The 21,632-nt window shown below is 35.0% G+C and overlaps 3 protein-coding genes and 1 non-coding gene across 4 annotated transcripts; 2 read left to right on the top strand and 2 right to left on the bottom strand.

Moving 5' to 3' along the window:
* Window positions 1-4,303: 4,303 nt before the first annotated feature.
* LOC113301865 (probable glycosyltransferase At5g20260) lies at window positions 4,304-6,983 on the bottom strand. Its single transcript, XM_026550707.1, has 4 exons — window positions 6,782-6,983; window positions 6,511-6,665; window positions 5,211-5,568; window positions 4,304-5,116 (listed from the first exon to the last, which is right to left on the bottom strand). The coding sequence occupies exons 1-4, from the start codon at window positions 6,977-6,979 to the stop codon at window positions 4,451-4,453; spliced, it is 1,377 nt and encodes a 458-aa protein (XP_026406492.1). The 5' UTR covers window positions 6,980-6,983; the 3' UTR covers window positions 4,304-4,450.
* A 5,578-nt stretch (window positions 6,984-12,561) lies between these two features.
* TRNAI-AAU lies at window positions 12,562-12,635 on the top strand. Its single transcript has one exon. It is a non-coding gene; the product is annotated as a tRNA-Ile (tRNA).
* A 225-nt stretch (window positions 12,636-12,860) lies between these two features.
* LOC113306480 (vinorine synthase-like) lies at window positions 12,861-14,332 on the bottom strand. Its single transcript, XM_026555409.1, has 2 exons — window positions 13,646-14,332; window positions 12,861-13,562 (listed from the first exon to the last, which is right to left on the bottom strand). Exons 1-2 carry the CDS (start codon window positions 14,330-14,332, stop codon window positions 12,861-12,863), a joined length of 1,389 nt encoding a protein of 462 aa, XP_026411194.1.
* A 527-nt stretch (window positions 14,333-14,859) lies between these two features.
* On the top strand, window positions 14,860-16,141 carry LOC113306479 (probable 2-oxoglutarate-dependent dioxygenase AOP1). Its single transcript, XM_026555408.1, has 3 exons — window positions 14,860-15,230; window positions 15,368-15,686; window positions 15,793-16,141. Exons 1-3 carry the CDS (start codon window positions 14,860-14,862, stop codon window positions 16,045-16,047), a joined length of 945 nt encoding a protein of 314 aa, XP_026411193.1. The 3' UTR covers window positions 16,048-16,141.
* The last annotated feature ends 5,491 nt before the right edge of the window (window positions 16,142-21,632 follow it).

The following is a 21,632-nucleotide window of genomic DNA, read 5'->3' as shown; positions in this document are numbered from 1 at the left end:
GGGCATAAAAGAAAATATGTTTCAGGACCTTAAAAATATAAAATCAAGCAAACGTAAAAAAGATTACATGAAGTATTATGAATCTAAAACAATAAATGCATAAGACATTATGCATCTAAACAAAATGATTCATAAGACATTATGCACGTGCATAATCTCAAAAGTGAAAGTAATAATGCATAATTATACAGCTAAACAAAAAGATGCATAAGACATTATGAAGCCAAAATAAATAATGCATGAGACATTATGCACGTGCATAAAAAGGATGCATAATCTAAAAAGTGAAAACGATAATGCATAAGATATTATGCAGCTAAACAAAAAGATGCATAAGACACTATGAAGCCAAAATAAATAATGCATGAGACATCATGAACATATATAAAAAGAATGCATAATCAGAAATGTGAAAACAATAATGCATAAGACATTATGCAACTAAACAAAAAGATGCGTAAGACATTATGAAGCCAAAATAAATGATGCATGAGACATTATGCACATATATAAAAATGATGCATAATCTGAAAAGTGAAAACTACTGTCTGAAAAATTACCTTGTTCGGCATTGATACCAGTTGCAGCCATGAGTTATCCTCTAAATCACCCTATAAGAAAGGTAGCATCGACATAAATCATAGGACAAAGGCAACGGTAATCATGGATACATGCCTCGAAAGCAATAAAAAGACGCACAAACTTATTTGTGGGTGCTTCAACTTATAAATCAATTGAAATCTCCTCGTTCAATTCATTGTCATCCATTTCAACTTGAAAATCAATTCAACTCCCCAGATTTGTGGTACGAATGGCATCTACATACCATACCAGATGCGAATACGACATGACATCATCACCAAGTATATCCTCATACATTGTAAGCTTGGTAGTATTTCACATTGATCCCATAGCTAGATTTAAGAAAAAATATCAAATCAAAAGCTTTGAAACTCGGATCACTTCTGATTTCATCATTGATCAGACTAGAAACAAATTTACTGCTGAGCTTGTGGAAGATCCTCTGACATCCCAAACCACTGTGATGACTGTTAACATATTTCTTAACATCGAGCATTCTGTTTTCAACATCAACAACACAAACCTTAAACTCCCAAGGGAAATTTTGTTTGGGAACTTTGCATAGAAACTGCTAGGTTCATTCCTAGTATAAAGAAGAACATTCCCAGACCTAAGCTCAGTTTCTTCATTGCAATACGCACTTCTGCTACACCTCCAAAAAAAACTTTACCAACTTCACAAAGTAATTTATGCCAACCCTCAGACCTAAGAACCTTGTTAACATGCACGGAACCATATTCAAGGAAATTCACCATAGCTTCTTTAGGTTCGGGTTCTATTACACGACTACTTGAAGCTCCACTATGAATGCTGGAAGAATTGCACCCAACTTCAACAAGTAAATCAAAGCTCTTCTTACCTTTACAATGACAACGAGATACAAAACACTGAAGCAGAACATCAGATTAACCTGCACAAACTTAGTTCCATCACTAAAGGAAAATCTGATATGATGAGGTAATAAATGAGTCCATTTCTAGCAAACGACTCTCTTCAAAGACTCCAGAGTCATGTTGACATCAACAGGATGAGCTAAGAAGTCATTGAAGGAATGAAGTACAACTAGTGCACTAACAACAACCATTTCACCCTGCAAAAACACAAAAACAAGTAATATCCATATGAATAAAAATCAAATCTATCTATCCTGCATATTTCTTCACAAAAATTATGACTCAAAGTTAAAAGATCAAAGCAACAACAACATTAAAAAATCTATATTAATCAAAATCAGATCAAAAATCAATTGGATATCAAAATCAAAAACATCTACATTAACGAAACAGAAAACAGATAAAAAATTAACTGGAAATCAAATCAAATCAAAAATCAACTAGAGCAGAAGCAAAAATTGGTCTATCAACATTCGAACATGAAAATCGAAACACAAAGATTAAATCGAAAAGATCTACATTGATCGTAACAAATCCAAAACCTAAAAAATTAAACAAAAATCAAAACTAATTCAAAAACAAGCTTATAAGACCTAAAGTAAGCTTCGAAAACCTTAAATAATAGATCCTAATCTTACAGAAACTGAAACCTAGAATCGGACCAAAATTAAACAAGATCAGAATCAAGATTAAAATGAAACGAACGAACCTGAAGCTTCATTTTCAGATTATCTTTGGAAAATCGATATACAAATTCAGGAAATTCAATCTCTCAATCAGCTCCTTCTCTCTGATAATTGAATCTCTCAGCTCTCCGGCTCGATCTTCTAACCGCAAAAAAGAAAAAGAAACTGAATCTCAGAACTGACCGTGACTGTATATGCAGAGGCTAATTTAGGAAATAAAAAAAACTGAATTTTGAAAAGTTTTGGTGTCGGAGAAATTTGGTCGCCGATTTTGGGTGCGCCTGTGACTTTTTCCTCCCGTGAGTTAGTGAAAAATGTGTAAAAATGGATGTGGTGGTAGTTTTCACTATTGAAACCCGAGATATAGGCTTTTTTAATGTAAATATATGCTAGGAAAATTAGGCGCAGGCCCAAAAAAAATATTCTTATTGTCAGGCCCACAATTAATTTTAGATACCGTGACACCCAAATTTATCCGAAATTATTAAGAATCAATACATAACTCGTCATGCATACTATTTTTCAGGCATAACTCGTCATGCAGCCTAATTTTTCAGGGGTATAATTGGCAACGCAACTTGGATATAACATATCTAAAAATCCGCGCCTTAGAATTTTACAAATTTTATATCGTTGGAAATATTTTTAAGAGAGCTACACAACGAGTACAAACAACAATGTCAAATTTTTGTTTTTCACGAAAAAATCGGAAGTGATCATCATTTTAGGCAAAATTTTCGAAAACTTGATACATAACCATTATGCAGCCACCAAAAAAGATTCATAACACATTCTGCAGACGCATAACGAATTATGCAACCATTTTCTCGACTACATAACAAATTATGCATCTGCGTAACAAAGTCATGCATCTATAACAAGTTATGCAGCCATTGTATTTGTGCGTACATAAAAAAATAGATGCATAATGCATTATGCATCTATTTTCTCAATGCATAAAAGTTTGTGCAACAATTTTCTCGATCCGTAATGGATTCTGCAGCAGTATTTTCAGACGCATAACAGGTTATGCATCTATTTTCGAAACTGCATAACATGTTATGCAGATATTATTGTAGGTGCATAACATCTTTGTTTTTGTTGGTTTTGATAGTGACAAAAAAGTTGTTGTGTAACGTGTTATGCAACCGTTTTTTGGACTGCATAACAAGTTATGCAACAAATTTTGTAGATGCATAATAGGTTATGCATCCATTTTTGTAAATGCATAACATATTGTATAACTATTTTTATAAATGCATCTTTCCCTGTATTGCACAATAGTAATCCGTGCTTCTCTTTCCCTTATTGCACAACAGTCATACATTCATTCCCGACAGCAAAATCATTTCCTGTAGGTTCTTCTTGCGATAACTATCTTGAACTCATCACATAACTCCAATATCTCTCGGTTTTGCAATAGAGATGCATAACATAACTCCCGCTTCTCAAAAGTTTCATGGCAATAATCTGCTTCAGCCTGAACTCATCACAGATTCACATTCCATCTCTATGTATCACCCATGTCTCCGTGTCCTGTCAATCCACCACCAACCCATCTTCTCTATTTCACAATAACATCATCACCTTCATTTTCATCTGAGCCACGAACCCATTCTTAATATTCATCCGCAGAATCGATTGAAAAAACAACAACAAATTTTCGTCGATTAAACCCTAACCTTCATCTCTTTATCTCTGAAATCAGCAGCATCATCTCTTCTGCTGTATCTCGATCTGCTTCAACTATGGTTTCTTCAAAATTCAGAAAATCCTTCTCAATCACCATCTTAATCTCACTATCAACAAACCCTTATTCCATTTCGGTCTTGATTCAACAGCAAACACTCACTTTCTCTGTTCATCACCGTCTTCAATTTCTTCTCCCTGAGTTCCATTTCTCGATCTCAAAATTCCAAAAGAATACAGAAATGCAGAAGAATACGAAGAACACAAGATGCCGGTATGAACAGATCTAACGAAAAATCAAATCGAACAGATGGAACAGTTGAGTGGAGAGGAAGAAGAACAAAAAAGATCGAAACCTAATTTTATAAACTATGGGTTTGGGAGAAATTTTTTCATCAAAATTGAATGCGCGCCTGTACTTTTTTATCGGTGGATTTCACAGTGACCAAAATCTTAAAAACGGGTGTGGCTGTAATTTTCACATGATATAGTGATACAGCAGATCCATTTAAAAACCAGTAAAAACAATAACGAGAAGATAAAAGCCAAATTAGCACTATTTATATACCAAGAAAAGAAAACGAATTTTTACAACAACTATCAAGCTGGTAGATGAACATTTAATCGCCTTAGCCAAACTGAATGAAGTATCATATGAATAATGTCGAACCTTTGTGCCGGGCGATTAAGAGTGAAATGCCGTTGAACTTGTATAACCCTCTTCTGCAATTCGTGGTACTGCTCATCTGTTATAGCCTGCAGTATCGTCTTAAGTTGGGGTATTTCTTCTATTGTAACTGCTATCGAGAACTGGCTCCAGACAAGTACATCACTAAATGGAAGAACATAATGATCCGACATTATAACAGGAACACATCCGGCATGGATTGCCTCCACTAATCTTGGACTGGCAACTTCATATCCACTTGGACACAAACAGAATTTGCTTCGCATCATAAATTCACCATAATCTTGTCCCTTAGGAAGATATTCGTGAATTTGCAATTGACTATCTTTGTCTAACCAATGCTTAAGTAACATCTTCCTTATAGGTCTATGTCCTCCACCAGCAAAGAAACCAAGAATGGAGCGATTAGAAACACTAACGCGAGACTGTGTGGAGGTCAAAAGACTTGTTCCCTCGACTCTGTATTCCGGCAGCGATACATCTCTTCCGGGCTCAAAACTTTCTGACGAATTAGCATTGCAGAGAACCCTGATGAATTTCTTGAACATTCTAGGATTTTCCTCGGTTACAAAAGGTGCCTGTAATGTGTCACATATCGTGAAAGAATAAAAAAATATTAGTATATAGTTCCTACGATATAAAATCATGAATTGCAACAAATTAAAAACTTACCCAATCATGGCAAGAGACCATGAAATGATCACCCCCACTGCTTCTGTTCCAGTAATGGTATTTCTCTGATACAATGCGAACATAATCCATAACCAAATGGTTAATTGGAGCACGCGAATAATCTTTACTGTAGGGCACGTAAAGGAAACTTTTCATATTGGCTACGCTGAAGGGAAGGAAGAACGCATGGGCATCACTCGGGTCTTGAGCTGCGAAGGGGTTGCTTTTGCTCGCCATTTCTTCAATAAAGTGGCCTTCTATTGCATAGAGCAAATTAAGTGGCCCAGCATGCACCAAAGGTGGCTCACCTTCTTTGTATGTCCAAATTTTAAATGTTCTCTCCATCTCAATATAGCTCCTGGTTCACAAGTGTATATAAAATTTCACAAAATTGGTAAAAGCATTAATTGAAAGGGTAAAATTTCACAAGTGTAGAATTACCACTAACTGAAATTGTATGTTGTCTAACACTAGGATTCTCACAACACACCTGCTCAAATTTGGGGGTAAACTTATCTAGCTAGTTTTACCCACAAAACCATAAGCTTCAAGTTCCTGGCCAACTGAAATTAGTCTTACTCTTGGTCTGTTAACTGAAGTTGTAAGTACCATTACGGTTTGGCTGGCCTAAAGGAATATTCATTTGGCAATCCTGCATAATAATACTCCATGTGCGCTTTCATAATTTTTTTTTTCTTTTTTTGTTGTTGGAAGATTCAATTCCCCCATGTTACCTATAAGGTAGGTAGCTTCGTGGTATCTGCGGTTTTCATAGGTCTTCACTCTTTTAAGTAGTAAATTAGAAGATTTTAATCAAAATAATTAGAAGATTCCGTTTCTTTTCTTGATAAAACAAATAGATTCTCATTTGATTCGGTCACATTCATTGGCAGCACATACGATTCAGTAGACTAGCTAAGTGGCATTAGATTAGTGGTTTTTGCATACTATTATATACTCCATTACATTAACAACATCAGATGAATTCCCATTCTCTGTTCATATGATTAGCACCTTACAACTTCAGCTTTAACAATCCTGAATTTTGTTAATATATGATAAAAAGACGCATACAAGTTGATTTGATTTTACTTTCACCGAGTTACGTATGTACGAATGTTGTTTCTTTGCCATGTTTTGGAACAATCTATTAGGATTATGGATAACCCAAAATTTACTACGGTCGTAGTACTTGGATTTCCTAGAGTTTTCACAAGGAAGATTTCAATGTGTTCACAAGAAAATACAAAGTCATGAAAATGCCCAAACTCCAGTACAGGAATAGAATGAGAAGTCTTACTGGTGAAAGGCATATGAATTCCTGTAAACTGTTCCACTGGGAATGAAATCTTCTACTTTGTTAGACGTGTAATTGCGTGTTTGGATCGCCATTCGAATGGCAGCCCTAGCTCTTGAAAGGTCATCTTCAATTTTCCCCGCACCAGTAAGTTTTTCCTGTAAATATGATCCGTCAATAACAACAACAAACAAATTCCAAAGAATTAGACGAGATAGATTAAGAACACCAAAAACATTGTAGGTTCTACTTCAAGAAAGAAAAAAAAACTCACTCTAGTGTTGGGAGCATTAGATGATTCCGAACGGATCCCATTACCATCGGAAGCTAGTAACGGAGAAGCGCGAGACAAAGTACTATTTGGTGTTTGATGATTGTTATAAGGTGAAAAATAGAGAGTAAGAAGGAGAATAGAAAGAAAAGAACCAAAGAGTATGAAATGTGTTCTGCAAATGATCATAAGGTCTGCCATGTTTGAAAACAATTCATTCAACGTTTCTTAAGGATTTTAAAGAGTACTATTGTATTTATTATCTGTCAGATTCTCGATTATTTTCTTGCAAGTTGACGTTTCTAAGTTGCATCCTTAGTAGAACAGGAAGATTGGTGGAAATATAATTAGATAGTTATTTCAAAGTGAATTGGCACGGCGGTGATTTAGAATATACAAATAGATAGTTATAACTTATTAGTGTCCAGACTCTGGATACATACAATGGTGACAGCATAGGTAGAATGGTCTATTTTGTAGCTACATGGGACAATTATTGGAAGCATGCCAAGCAGGACCACGTAAATAAGAGCATTTGAAATAATTCCGTGTGTTCCAGCAAAAAGAAAAATATTCGGTCGGAAGCAACAAGTCTGTGACAGAGAAGGGCCGGAATAACACATGACAAGCATTTGAGGAGTTTTGCTCTTCATAAAATTGTTCTATGTTGCAAATATAGGAACACAACAATTTTAACAGTAGTTTCAGACATTCAATTCTTCAACACATAACTTACAAGTACTCACTAAGGACCTTACGGAGACCCTGATTAACATTAATCAGACAAGCGCTAGACGAAGGCCGCATAACTCCATACCATACTTATAAACACAAAAAATTAAAACACTAACAAAAAATTAAATTACTACTCCCTAAGCCTAAACATAAAGTTTACCCATGAAGCATGCCAAGTAAGAACTGATTCACCAGCACCAATTCCTACCAAATCAAAGCTTTCGAGTACGAACTTGGTGTTGAAAGTTTGTTTTTTCTGAATACGAACTATGGTTACGCCATCAACATGAACAGCGGAGATTGCGTCGGTATCTGCATTCCAAGGGAGCTTAAAACTCTTTTTAAAGCACATCACATATGGCGTAATCATATTAGAACACACGCCTTCAACAGAAAGTACTGCACCATCACTCTCTAACCTTAACCGCAATGTTTCAGCCAAGGAAGAACGACCTGATCCGTCTATGACCAACCAGTAAAAATCAGACTCATTTATCATGGGATCCTTAGAGCATTTTCAATAGAGGGTGAAGGTCTTATTTTATTTATGACACATAAAATCTTAGACCTTGATTTACATTAAATTCATCTCCAATAGTGAGTCCTATTAAATAGGAAGGGTGTCACAATATTTTTAAGTAGGAATTACCAATAGGTACCATTATAGTGTTCTTAGTTAGTGGCAGGTCCACCCATTAAAGCCCACTAATCAGAGGTCCATAATTAAGAGAAAACATGAAAATGGACCAAATTTTTTAAGCCCAAGTCATGTACACGTGCGGGACAAATTGTATGAAATTTCTAAATACCTAAACTACCCTTCCAATCATACATATATTAAAGCAGTCTATTTCAAAGTTTCTAAAAAAAATTTCAGCCGATTATTCTTGGGAAAATTCTGCTCTCTTTCTTCTTCTGGATTTCGGATTAAGGTTTCTGAAGATTTCTTCTGCGATTTTTAACAGGTATGTTGCTTAATCTTTTCGTTTTCTTCTTTCTGCTACAGTTTAATGGAGATAGGTTGTGTTCTGTTTTTTTTATGATTCTTGTTCGTTTTTATTCAGTTATTTGGTTAGATTGTTAAGTTTTTAGTTTATTTTAGCTTTCGATTTGATTATCTTTCTGTTTTCTTTTCAAAATCAGTTTTGTTTTCACTTTCAGATCGTATTATCCAGCAGTACATATATGACATACTCATTGTTTCTGCTACAATTTTTGAATCATTATAAGATTTGAATTTTGGATCATGGAGATCGGTTGTGTTCTATTTGTTTTTTATGAATCTTGTTCGTATTTATTCAGTTATTTGGTTAGATTGTTAAGTTTTTAGCTTATTTTAGTTCGATTTGATTATATTTCTGTTTTCTTTTCAAAATCAGGTTTGTTTTCACTTTCAGATCGTATTATCCAGCAGTACATATATGACATACTCATTGTTTATGCTCTTGGATTCTGTTTCATGCATAGATCTTTCACTTTTTTTAGTTTGACCCATCAGTACGTATGTGAAATACCGTATTACGTGCTTCGATTCTGCTGTTTCTCCTAGATTCTTAATTATTCTTTGTCATGCAGTTGATTTTGTAATTCATGAATCTGCAGTACATATATGGCATACTCATAGAAACTGCTCTTAGAATCTTTTTCTTGCATAGATCATGGAGATTGGTTGTGTTCTGTTTGTTTTTTATGAATTTGTTCGTATTTATTCAGTTATTTGGTTAGATTGTTAAGTTTTTAGCTTATTTTAGTTCGATTTGATTATATTTATGTTTTCTTTTCAAAATCAGGTTTGTTTTCACTTTCAGATCGTATTATCCAGCAGTACATATATGACATACTCATTGTTTATGCTCTTGGATTCTGTTTCATGCATATATCTTTCACTTTTTTTAGTTTGACCCATCAGTACGTATGTGAAATACCGTATTACGTGCTTCGATTCTGCTGTTTCTCCTAGATTCTTAATTATTCTTTGTCATGCAGTTGATTTTGTAATTCATGAATCTGCAGTACATATATGGCATACTCATAGAAACTGCTCTTAGAATCTTTTTCTTGCATAGATCATGGAGATTGGTTGTGTTCTGTTTGTTTTTTATGAATCTTGTTCGTATTTATTCAGTTATTTGGTTAGATTGTTAAGTTTTTAGCTTATTTTAGTTCGATTTGATTATATTTCTGTTTTCTTTTCAAAATCAGGTTTGTTTTCACGTTCAGATCGTATTATCCAGCAGTACATATATGACATACTCATTGTTTATGCTCTTGGATTCTGTTTCTTGCATAGATCTTTCACTTTTTTTAGTTTGACCCATCAGTACGTATGTGAAATACCGTATTACGTGCTTCGATTCTGCTGTTTCTCCTAGATTCTTAATTATTCTTTGTCATGCAGTTGATTTTGTAGTTCATGAATCTGCAATACATATATGGCATACTCATAGAAACTGCTCTTAGAATCTGTTTCTTGCATAGATCATGGAGATCGGTTGTGTTCTGTTTGTTTTTTATGAATCTTGTTCGTATTTATTCAGTTATTTTGTTAGATTGTTAAGTTTTTAGCTTATTTTAGTTCGATTTGATTATATTTATGTTTTCTTTTCAAAATCAGGTTTGTTTTCACTTTCAGATCGTATTATCCAGCAGTACATATATGACATACTCATTGTTTATGCTCTTGGATTCTGTTTCTTGCATAGATCTTTCACTTTTTTTAGTTTGACCCATCAGTACGTATGTGAAATACCGTATTACATGCTTCGATTCTGCTGTTTCTCCTAAATTCTTAATTATTCTTTGTCATGCAGTTGATTTTGTAGTTCATGAATCTGCAGTACATATATGGCATACTCATAGAAACTGCTCTTAGAATCTGTTTCTTGCATATATCTCTCACTTTTTTTAGTTTGACCCATCAGTACGTATGTGAAATACTGTATTTTAATACTGTTACATCTTTGTGACATTTGCAGGTTCAAAACATGTCTGATGCAGAGTGTTCCAATCCAAATACCTACTGCTATGCATACATTTATTATAATCATCATCATTTTGCTGTCAAAGTGCCTGTGATTGCTGACTTTGCTGTGTTTTTGCTCCTTTTTTAGTCTTACCCTTCAGTACTTAATGTGAAATACTGTAATATGTCTTTCGATTCTCTTATTTTTCATAGATCTGTCACCTGTTGTTGTCATACTGTTGATTTGTAGTTCATGAATCTTCAGTACAAATATCGCATACTGATAGGAAGTGCTCCTTGTTATGTTTAAGGAGAAGTGAAGTAGATGCAGGCATACAGTGGAGCTGCAATAATGGGTGCTGCTGTACAACAACCCAATCTTTTTACTAAAGGTTCTTCAACTTTTTTTCCCAAGTTGGGTACTACTACTGCGGATAGATTACCTTCTCAAGTTAGGCAGACCCTGAAGTACGTTCAATAATTGATAGTGAGAAGAATCGTCAGTTTGACAGCTTGGAGCTCATTGCTTCAGAGAATTTTACATCTCGCGCAGTGATGGAAGCTGTGGGTTCTTGTCTCACAAACAGTATTCAGAAGGGCTTTCTGGTAAAAGGTAAATATGGTGTTTAATGTTGTATTTTTTCCCTGTATTTTTATTGAAATGCATTTGATCATTTCATTCTGCAATGTAGGTATTATGGTGGCAATGAGTACATTGATGATCTAGAGACACTTTGTCAACAAAGGGCTTTGTTCATGTAACTGTTACAGGGTCTGGATCTTCCTTTTGGAGGTCACTTGTCACATGGATTTATGACTCCTAAAAGACGGGTATCTGGGACTTAGATTTATTTTGAATCGATGCCCTACCGTCTTGATGAATCAACAGGTGCTTCTCTGCATTCTTATATTGTGTAATAACTATGTGGTCTATTGTTGTTCATTTATAATTCGTTGATAATTTGCATTCATTACCAAATTCACTTGCAGGCCTTATTGATTATGATATGCTTGAGAAAACTGCCACCCTCTTTCGACCAAAACTCATCATTGTTGGTGCTAGTGCTTATCCTCGTGATTTCGATTATCCTCGAATGAGAAAGGTATACACATATATTTTGATTGTCAACAGTTGTTATTCTTAGTGATCAAAGAATCAGACTAGTTAACCCATTACGCACACCTAATTCCCTTTCCTGCTATGCTTCTTGAATATTGCAGATTCTGTTGGGGCTTTTCTCATGATGGATATGGCTCACATAAGTGGTCTCGTTAGTGCATCTGTACGTGGAAGCAGTGCAGCAAATATGTACTCGAATTTGTAAGCATTCAGATATATAATCGGATTTGTAAGCAGTACGACAGATATGTACTCAGACAGATATGTACTCAAATTTGTAAGCAGTGTAGCAAATATGTACTCGAATTTTTAAGCAGTGTACCAGATATGTACTCAAATTTGTAAGCAGTGTAGACACACACGTTTGGTAGTAATGGGCATTATGGACATTTCCATGTTTTAATTAATTTTGGACCTCCGGATAAAAAAAAATTCCGGTTGGACCCTACTATAAATAACTATATGGGCCTAGGACCAAACAAGAAATTTTCCTATTTTTAAACCTTGGGAATGACCTCCACGTCATCTTTTTAACCATATTTTAAATTTTTAGTTTTAAATAATTTTTTCTGAACAAATAGGAAAAAGGAAATCAATTTTATCATTATCCAAAAAAAACAAATCCTCAAAATAAGACCTCACACTGTTGGAAATAGTCCATGAGCAAAGGGTTACTATTTTTGCCAGATACATATGATCCCATAAATAAGAATCTAAATAAAAATTCCACGTAGGATTTTTAGCACCCACTGTTGTTGGAAATGATCTTAATGAAAATTAAACTTGATACAGATGTTAAATTAGACTTTTCCGTATCCTCAACTTAATTACGAAAGGGTTTCAATGCATTCATTCAATTGACCGGGGAAAAGCCCACAGTAGAAGGTAAAAAGCCTTGGACGCAGGCTAAGGCAACAACCCAGCTATATCGGTCAGTTAACTTATGCGTCTTTAAATTTCACAAATGGCCCATTAGCTCAGTTGGTTAGAGCGTCGTGCTAATAACGCGAAGGTCGCAGGTTCGAGACCTGCATGGGCCACTTTATTTATTTTTTGATTTTGCCATTTTTAACTTAGGCCTTTTTTTTTTTTGGGTTTTGCCATGTTTAACATTAAGTATTGCTGGTGTTTTGAAGTTTCTCCAAGAAAAATAATAGTTTGTTTGTTGTCATTAAAATCATCATTTCAGAAATGCCAAAGAATTTGAAACAAAATTGAGTTTTGATCACCAAACAAAACGCAAGAAGAAATCTTTATCATCATTTTCAAGTAGCAGAGTTCCGTTGTGTTTCAGCAGATATCTCGAATTCACAATCAATTAGAGATGAAAAGTCATCCATCTCATATTGATTACCAAAAGTCACCCATGCTTCAACTCCATTTCCATCTTTTGTATCCATCAATATATGCACATTCTTCCCCTCCATTTGCACACAACACACCCAATGTGGTTTCCCCCAACCAAAATCAGCTTCATAGAACGGAAATCTACACCAGCTAATAACTGTATTCAAATCCACCTCCCCTTTTCTATACCTTCCATACACTTCTCTAAAGAACTCGCCGAATCCCCCATCGCTATAACCTTGTATTTCCTTCACTCTATCATTGTCGATTTTACTTATGCCATCTCTGACAAGTTGCACCAAGTAGCTTAAATCCTCTTGTTTTGCACTTGCGCCAGCAGTTGTACTTTTACTTGCAACTGCCAACTGAACGAGATTCCCAATAAGATGTTCGGGCATAGGCGGAATCCTTCTCCCGCGAAGATTTACTGGTACGAAAGCTACGGATTGTCTAGTAGCAGACTCTGATGATTTTTTGATACCCACCCTTGATGCGCACTTCCATATAAGTGCTGTTACTGTTTCCACACGAGTTGGGTTATTCACATATAGGGGATTGGTTGCTCTGGCTTTGAGTGCAGCTATTCTTGACGCATCAAAAACGAACCTTCTAGTGACATGCTATACCATTAAAAAAACAAAAAGGAAGGAATTAAGAGCTGGCTTTAGTATCATACGAAATAGAGAGCGTCTGACATATGTACCTTGTTTCGAACGGAAAGTTTCTTGAATGGGCAGGAAGCAAGCGTTTTCTTAGGAGGGAAAAGAGAGGCGGAGTAAAAATACGGAGTAACCATTTCTTGATCATCTGCAGTACTATTGGTTCCGCGGCAAGAAGTTCTTGCCCAAGAATCCAGAAATGTTGTCATAGATGCCAAATCTCCTATCTTGTGACACATGGAAATACCAATGGCCATTCCACCGCAATCGAAAACGTTTACTTGAATTACTAATTGTATTAGATCTTTCAAATCCAATTCATTATTAGTTGTACTACCACTACTGCCACTTCTGAAATGGAGATCATAAGATGGAAGGAATTTCTTCAAGGTATTAGCTTCAGGATTTGTAAGAACTTGAGAGAGCTGACAATTAACTCGGGTTTCCAAGTAATAAGCTCCATAGTCATCGCATTGAATTGTTAGATTATCTTTGATTTTTCCTGCTAATGGGTAGAAACGAGTCAACGTTTCTGACAAAGATTTCTTTAGCGAACCACGTTGTTCGACAGGGTCTGCATTGGCACCAGAGTAGAACAGGAGGAGAGAAATCGGCGGATGAGGCATATTTCCCTGATCAATCCAAGAAAGTCTGTAGCTTTTTAGGTGTAACGGAGTTGGAGAGGATGGTTTAATGGTCTCGCCGGATATTATTTCAACCTTCAACACCATCTTCATACACCTAGACTTTTGCTTACAGTTTCCAAATGAAAATCTTTTATTTATTTATTTATTTTGTTTTCTAGTTGATACACGATTTATGCCATTTAACTCCATGATTCATTGGATCTTGTATTTATATTTATACTTGTAAAGTATATTCATTATAAGATCTTCTTATGGCAAGCTAGTAATGCACACTCCTATTATGGTTGGCCAAAAAGAAAAAACCAAGCACGCTTGTGCCGGTTTAGGCATGTTATCATTAAAGCTGCAATCCAGATTCACCAACCAATTTTCAACAAATCTTTGATGATTTTGTTATTGAAGAAAAAAATCTGTCAAAAGTTTAATTTTTTTTCCTTAAAGTTCCTATTCTCAAATCAATACAATACAATACAATACATTCATTTCTATCCATAAAAAGAAATTCATTGAAGACCCGTGTCCTGTTTTGAATGCTTATATACAGTAATCAAGTACAAAGTACCGTGATATAGAGTGGAAGAAGATAAACCAAAATCTAGATAGAGCTAGAGATGGATTCTGGATGTGGCATCCCATGTATTAATTTCAGCAAAGACCCAAAAGATCTAGTAGAAGGAAGTGAAGGATGGAAGAAATTATGCATACAAGTAAGAGAAGCTTGCGCAAATTATGGAGGATTCCGGGTAGTCTATGATAAAGTTCCAGATGAACTCCATGAAGAAATGCTTAAGGGATTGGAAGAATTGTTTGATCTTCCTGATGAGACTAAAATGAAGAATTCTGGTTCTGTGCATCATGGTTACTTAGGCAAGTTTGAAGGGCAACCGCTGTATGAGAGTTTGGGAATTCACAATGCACCCATCCTTGAACAGTCTCAAGCCTTCACAGACCTTATGTGGCCTAATGGAAATCCTGCCTTCTGGTAATCTTGAATTCTCATTCTTTTAGTTTCATTATTCCTAGTTTTTTGTCACTTTAGATGAATTATTAGGAATATGCAAAATAAGAATTATAGAACAGTAATGATGTTTTTGTATTGATATTCTCTCATTGTTGCAGTCAAACATTGAACTCAATGAGTAGAATGATGCAAGAACTTGAAGGACTGGTACGGAAGATGATTTTCGAGAGCTTAGTAGTTAAACATTACTATGATTCACACATCAAGGACAATGATTACTTATTCCGTGTTATGAAGTACAGCGCTCCATTCACTGATGATTGGACCCTTGGTCTTTCTCCTCATACTGACCAAGATCTCATTACCATCTTATATGAAGACAGACAAGGACTTGAAATCCTCTCCAAAGAGGGCCAATGGCTTCAGGTGGTACAACAACCCAAAACATTTGTAGTTATGGTGGGCAAAACCCTCATGGTATGTTTCTTCTTTTTGCTCCCATTAACATGATAACACGCTTTGCGACTTTTAAGGACTAAAGGGAGTGAATAGCTTGCTGATAACTAGTCATTTTACTTTGCAGGCTTGGAGCAATGGAAGGATGCATACACCAAAACATAGAGTAATGGTGAAAGGAGAAAAAGATAGATACTCTTACGGATTGTTTGCATGTCTGAAAGAAGGAGTAATTGTTGAAACCCCAAAAGAATTAGTCGACAAAGATCATCCTCTGCTATATCGTCCTTTTAACTACAGAGATTACATCCAGTATCTTAGAGCCAATTTCTACCTTGACTCTGCACTTGATACCTTTGCCGGTACAGGAGGAGAAGTTTGATTGTAATGCATTTAACATTCTCTCGCGTGTTTTGTCAATGGTATTTCATGGCGTGCGTGCACACCAACAACACAAATTCATGCTCAAAGAGGAACTTGCCATTTTGATGACCTATTGAGTGTTGTTTTTTTTTTAATCTGTGTTTGTTACTGGTGAGGATCTTTTATTTCTTATAACCTTTTACAAAAAGTACTTGTTGAACTCTAATGATTAGAATTGGCTCTGAAACATACATCTTTTGCATACTAACGATAAATACATACATGAAAAAAAGTTTCTAGTTTCTACTGCTTCATCACAGGCGGACACTTTGGGCCTTCTATAAGTGAATAACTGAAAGTCTTCCTAAAACTGCTTCGATCGGAGAAATATTATGATAATAGTTCCATAGAAAGAGAAGAAATTTCTGGAGCAGCTTAAATCTACTTGAGAAAGATGACTACTACCGCTATGTTGAGAAACTAGAAACTAAAGCTTTGATTAGAGAAAAACATAAGATACCATAAGTAAAACAGAAACATAAAAGTGGAACAAGTGACCATTTGTTTTTGGTGGAATTAATAAAATCCTAAAAGCTGGTTGTTTTGGAAGAAACAAATGCAACAGGCCTAGTGCCGACTATTACAGGCTAGACGTTGTTTGCAGATGATGTCAATGCCCTTGTTGTCAGACTTGGTAACATCCCCAGCAACTCTTATGTTAAGTGATAATGCAACTTGGAATCTAACTGACCCAAAGTGGAACAATATGAAAATTGATCCCACTGAGGATGCAGGCAGAAATATATGTGCGGATAGCTACATTTCTAAGAAAACCCATCCATTAGTAGTCAGAAGATGGCAAAATCATCACTGCCAACATAATCATTGTCCTGCATCCTGGTATTAGTACTCCATCCAGAATCGAGCTTTTCAATGAAGATGGGATAGAAGCATGGTTTAAAGACAAACAGATTGCTTAGTTCTAGGTAACGACAGAGTTGAAACGTCAATCATGATGACTATCACATAGAACTGCCTACTTGACTATAGTGTTCTAACGAATTTTTTTGATGAATAATGACAAAATTTAATGGTGTTTCCTATTCAAACTTACATTTTTAGGATATGGAAGTAACTGTACCTTTACACAACATGCGGAGGTTCAAATCCAAATTGTCTATTGATTTTGCTAAGATACTAGAACAAAATAGACTCCTTTACTACTAAGAAAACTTTCACGATTTTGCTTCCATATGCTTATCTGACTCCATGCATAAAAACGAAACAAGTCACTAACATATGCATCACATCTCCAATTGCAATTAGATCAAGTGGGCAGCAAATTGTATATTATCAGAGCAATATAGGTTTAACTGAACAAAAAAACTGCCATAACGTTGACATTTATTGCATAAAAACAGATTAACAGCAAGCTTTATACCATACTTACTATTAAGATATAATGTCAAAAGGTTTATGCAATCTATATAAATAAATACAATACTACTTTAGAAGCACATCGAAGATTACCAGTTAGCGTATCCAGGGACCTCATCTTGCTAGCTGCTTTGTAAGCAAAACACAGCCTTATGTCTCCTCAATTTCGACTGACGCCATTATTTTTTACGTCTTCTTCTCCGAATTCTTTCAATGAAATTAAGGTGTTCATGTGTGGGATTATAAAACTAAATGAAAAATCCACAAGTTCGTCCGAGGTTAAAGATATGGGATCATAAATGTGGATCGAGCTATGATCAAAACCTAAAATACCACCACTCTTGGTAAAGGCTAATGGTTCTCTTTCGTGAAGAATAAACTCTTCACTCCAACATCTACAACCCAATGGCTCCTCTTCCCCCTGCTCTTTCATGTCAGGAATATTGTTCTTACTTTACAGTAGCCAGATGTCATAACATATGCAGCGGGTGATTTGACTGCAATATCTGGCAGCATGATACAAGACCCCACCCAAAAACCCCTATAATATCGGCCGACCAAAGGGAGGCCTTCTATATGATCAAAAAAATGCACCATGTCAGACAACAAATGTCCCACAATTTGAAAATTTCAATTCTTGATTTCTTAATCTCATAAAATTCAGATTAACTTGGAGATAATCAATGAAATTGATCATAAATTTCTGTCAAGTATGATCAAACAATTAGATTAATAGTTCAAATCGCATCAAATAATCCATTAGATCGATCAGGAAAGATAAATTTCAGTTTATTTTTCGTTTAAAATCAAAAAAAAAAAAGAAAATCAATTAAAATCCCATTTGAAGGACCAATAAGAGTATAATCTACTTGCAAGCAGAAAATGGGACATCCCATTTAAGTGATTAAACCTTTTATTTTAGTCAATACAGAAAAAATAGAACAAATTTGAGATTTAGAAAAGAAAAAAATCTGTAAAAAACAGAGCTCAAAAAGAATTTCTGGAAACTCATATAAGAAGAAGACGACGGGTTATGGGCTCAGTTTTTAGACCCGCTACCTATATACAGCACACAATAACCCGACCCAAACTGCAATTACACAAAAAAGATAAAAACGAATCTTTTCTGCTACCCATTTTCTTCCTGCTTGCTGATTGATTCTTGATTTCTTACGATCTTCCGTCAACCATCAATCCAGGAATTAATTGATTGATACCGATCACAGGTAGAACTTGATTATCATCGCACTGGATAGCAAAATAGATGTTTGGAAAAAAATTATTGTGGTGTACTGTTGGTGTTTGAGGTTGTGAGAGAGAATTAAGAGACATAGTCACATAGTGAAAGAATTTTAGGTAAAAGAGTGATTAATTTGGTTGGAGACAATGGGTGTTTGATGTCGCTGACATTGATATGAAGAATTTGGGTTAACCGCAGCTGTTGAAGGAGGAGGAAACATTACCTAGGGATTTTCTCCTATGAGACTGAGTCATTCAAATGACCAAAACACCCATTCTAACCGCACTAGTAACAGGGACACGTGGTGGAGTTCCTAGTTTTTACATTGGATATCTCTTGGACCTCTCTTGGTTGAAGAAAGATAAACAAGGAAATACCAATTCGTCCTACAAATGACATATTAGAGACAGTTTAGTCCAGTGAATCTAGTCAATTATCTGTTTGGTCCTATTTGGTAATATAAATTATAATTTGGTCCTAAAAATTATGGTTTGGTCTTAGAGTGATGTCATGGATGATGTAAATGTTACCTTGTAGTGGCAGAAATACCCTTTTGGATCATATATATAGTCAAAAAAGTAAGAGAAAATAAATCATTCTCAGTTTTATTTTCTCTCAACTTTCCAGATCTAATCTCTTTCTCTTTTTCTTTCTTCTTCTTTTTCCTCCTGTTAATGGCGTCTCCATTTTTTTTCTTTTATTTTTCTTCTTGCTGCTGTAAACGATGGTGATGAAGGTGAAAATCGATTTAGATATTTAGATCGGTAGTTGTAGACGATGAATACGATGATGTTGGTACCGTTGAATACAATTTTTTTAGGATTTTTTTTCTTTTTTCTGTTGTTGTTGATGATGAAGATGATGAAGAAGATGCAGATATGTTGTTGCTGCTTCTGTTGACGATGAAGGCGACGGTGTTAATCTTGATTTTGATGATGATGATGAAGACGATGGTGTTAATCTTGATTTTCTTTTTTCTGCTGCTGTTGACGATGAAGATGATGAAGAAGATGAAGATATGTTGTTGTTGCTGCTGTTGACGATGAAGAAGGTGGTGTTAATCTTGATTTTGATGATGATGATGATAAATATCTGCTACTGTTACTGCCGTTGATGATGAAGACGGTGGTGTTTTTGAAGACGAAGATATTGCTGCTGTTGTTGAAGAGGACGAAGATGATGAAGATGATGATGATGCAGTTCATTCCAGAAATGAACTCTGATTTTATATGGACTTCATTTCTGGAATGAACTCTATTTTTTTAGGTTTTTATATGGAGTTCATTTCTGGAATGAAGTCTATTTATTTAGGTTGTTATATGGACTTCATTTCTGGAATGAATTCTGTTTTTTTAGGTTTTTATATGGACTTGATTTCTGGAATGAACTCTGTTTTTTTAGGTTTTTGTATAAAGTTCATTTCTGGAATGAAGTCTGTTTATTTAGGTTTTTATATGGAGTTCATTTCTGGAATGAAGTCTGTTTATTTAGGTTTTTGTATGGACTTCATTTCTGGAATGAACTCTGTTTTTTAGGTTTTTGTATGGACTTCATTTCTGGAATGAACTCTGTTTATTTAGGTTTTTGTACGAAGTTCATTTCTGGAATGAACTCTTTTTTTTTTTATGTTTTTGTATGGAGTTTATTTCTGGAATGAACTCTGTTTATTTAGGTTTTTGTACGAAGTTCATTTCTGGAATGAACTCTTTTTTTTATGTTTTTGTATGAAGTTTATTTCTGGAATGAAGTCTGTTTTTTTAGGTTTTTGTATGGACTTCATTTCTGGAATGAACTGCTATAAGAAAATAAATAAAAGTTAACACGGAAGGGTAATTTTGTCAGTTTAATATTTTTAAATAATTATGGACCAAACAGTAAAGGCGTTTGACCAAAGGACCAAACAAACATGGGCCCACCTAAAAAGTACCAAACGATATTTTTCCCAAAGATAAATCACTCACTTTTTTTTTCTTTTTATAAAACTGTTGTCCATATGTATCCTTCACCTCATACGAGTTTTTTAATTTGGTTGTTGGCTTAGGATTTTTTTTAATGTTTTCCTCGGCCCCCACTGCTGTAGCAGTAATCTAGTAATAATGCAACTCACAATCTTATGGCAAAGGAGGTGGTGAAACATGTTTATGAAACTTTTCCTCGTTCAAAGAAAAAACAAAAACCTTTCCTCCTATATCCACCCAATGAATAGATCCATTTGCAAAGACACCACAACCCCCATGAACTTCAACAAATTTAGTATCAAACTTTCCAACATTTCTCCACCCCTTGCTACTGCCAAGAGTATATATCGCAGCCTCTATGACATTAGGTTCCCCCCCAAGACTTAACCAATTCAACAACTTTATACTCATTAGTTAAGGAATCGAAACCAAATCCGCTCGACAAATAACAATATTGATGACAGTTCACATCTCTATTAAATTAGGAAGAACAACATATTCTTTTGTCACAGGGTTACAAATACAATAAGAATAAGTTATATCATGCTGACGTTCATGAAAACAGACCAAACCATTAAACGAACCAAGAAGTCTAGTAGGAGATTCAATAAATGGAGGGGTGGAATTGATCCTTCTAATGGTATGAACAGGTGTTTGATCATTATGTTCAATATAATCAAAATAGTGAATTATTTCAAAATCCTCTAAAACAAGAAAGCTTAACTTACCTGAATCATCAGGATCCTAAAGACGAGTTAAGTGCATTTGAGTAAAGGATGGATGATGAGAAATCAAATTTCTCCATAGCTTGATTACTGATTTACAGTCTAGAATGGATTGGGTTGGTAACCGAGTTATGATTTCAAGTATAATTTCAGATGAAAGATTGTTGAAATTGAAATTCTTCATTAAAGAAGAAAGATTTTCACTTACAAAAAGAAGAAATGTGAAATTTTAGGGTTGAGGAGT

Source organism: Papaver somniferum, chromosome 8 (genome assembly GCF_003573695.1).
Source record: "Papaver somniferum cultivar HN1 chromosome 8, ASM357369v1, whole genome shotgun sequence".
Taxonomy (NCBI): domain Eukaryota; kingdom Viridiplantae; phylum Streptophyta; class Magnoliopsida; order Ranunculales; family Papaveraceae; genus Papaver; species Papaver somniferum.
This window is presented reverse-complemented; position numbering and strand designations above follow the sequence as displayed.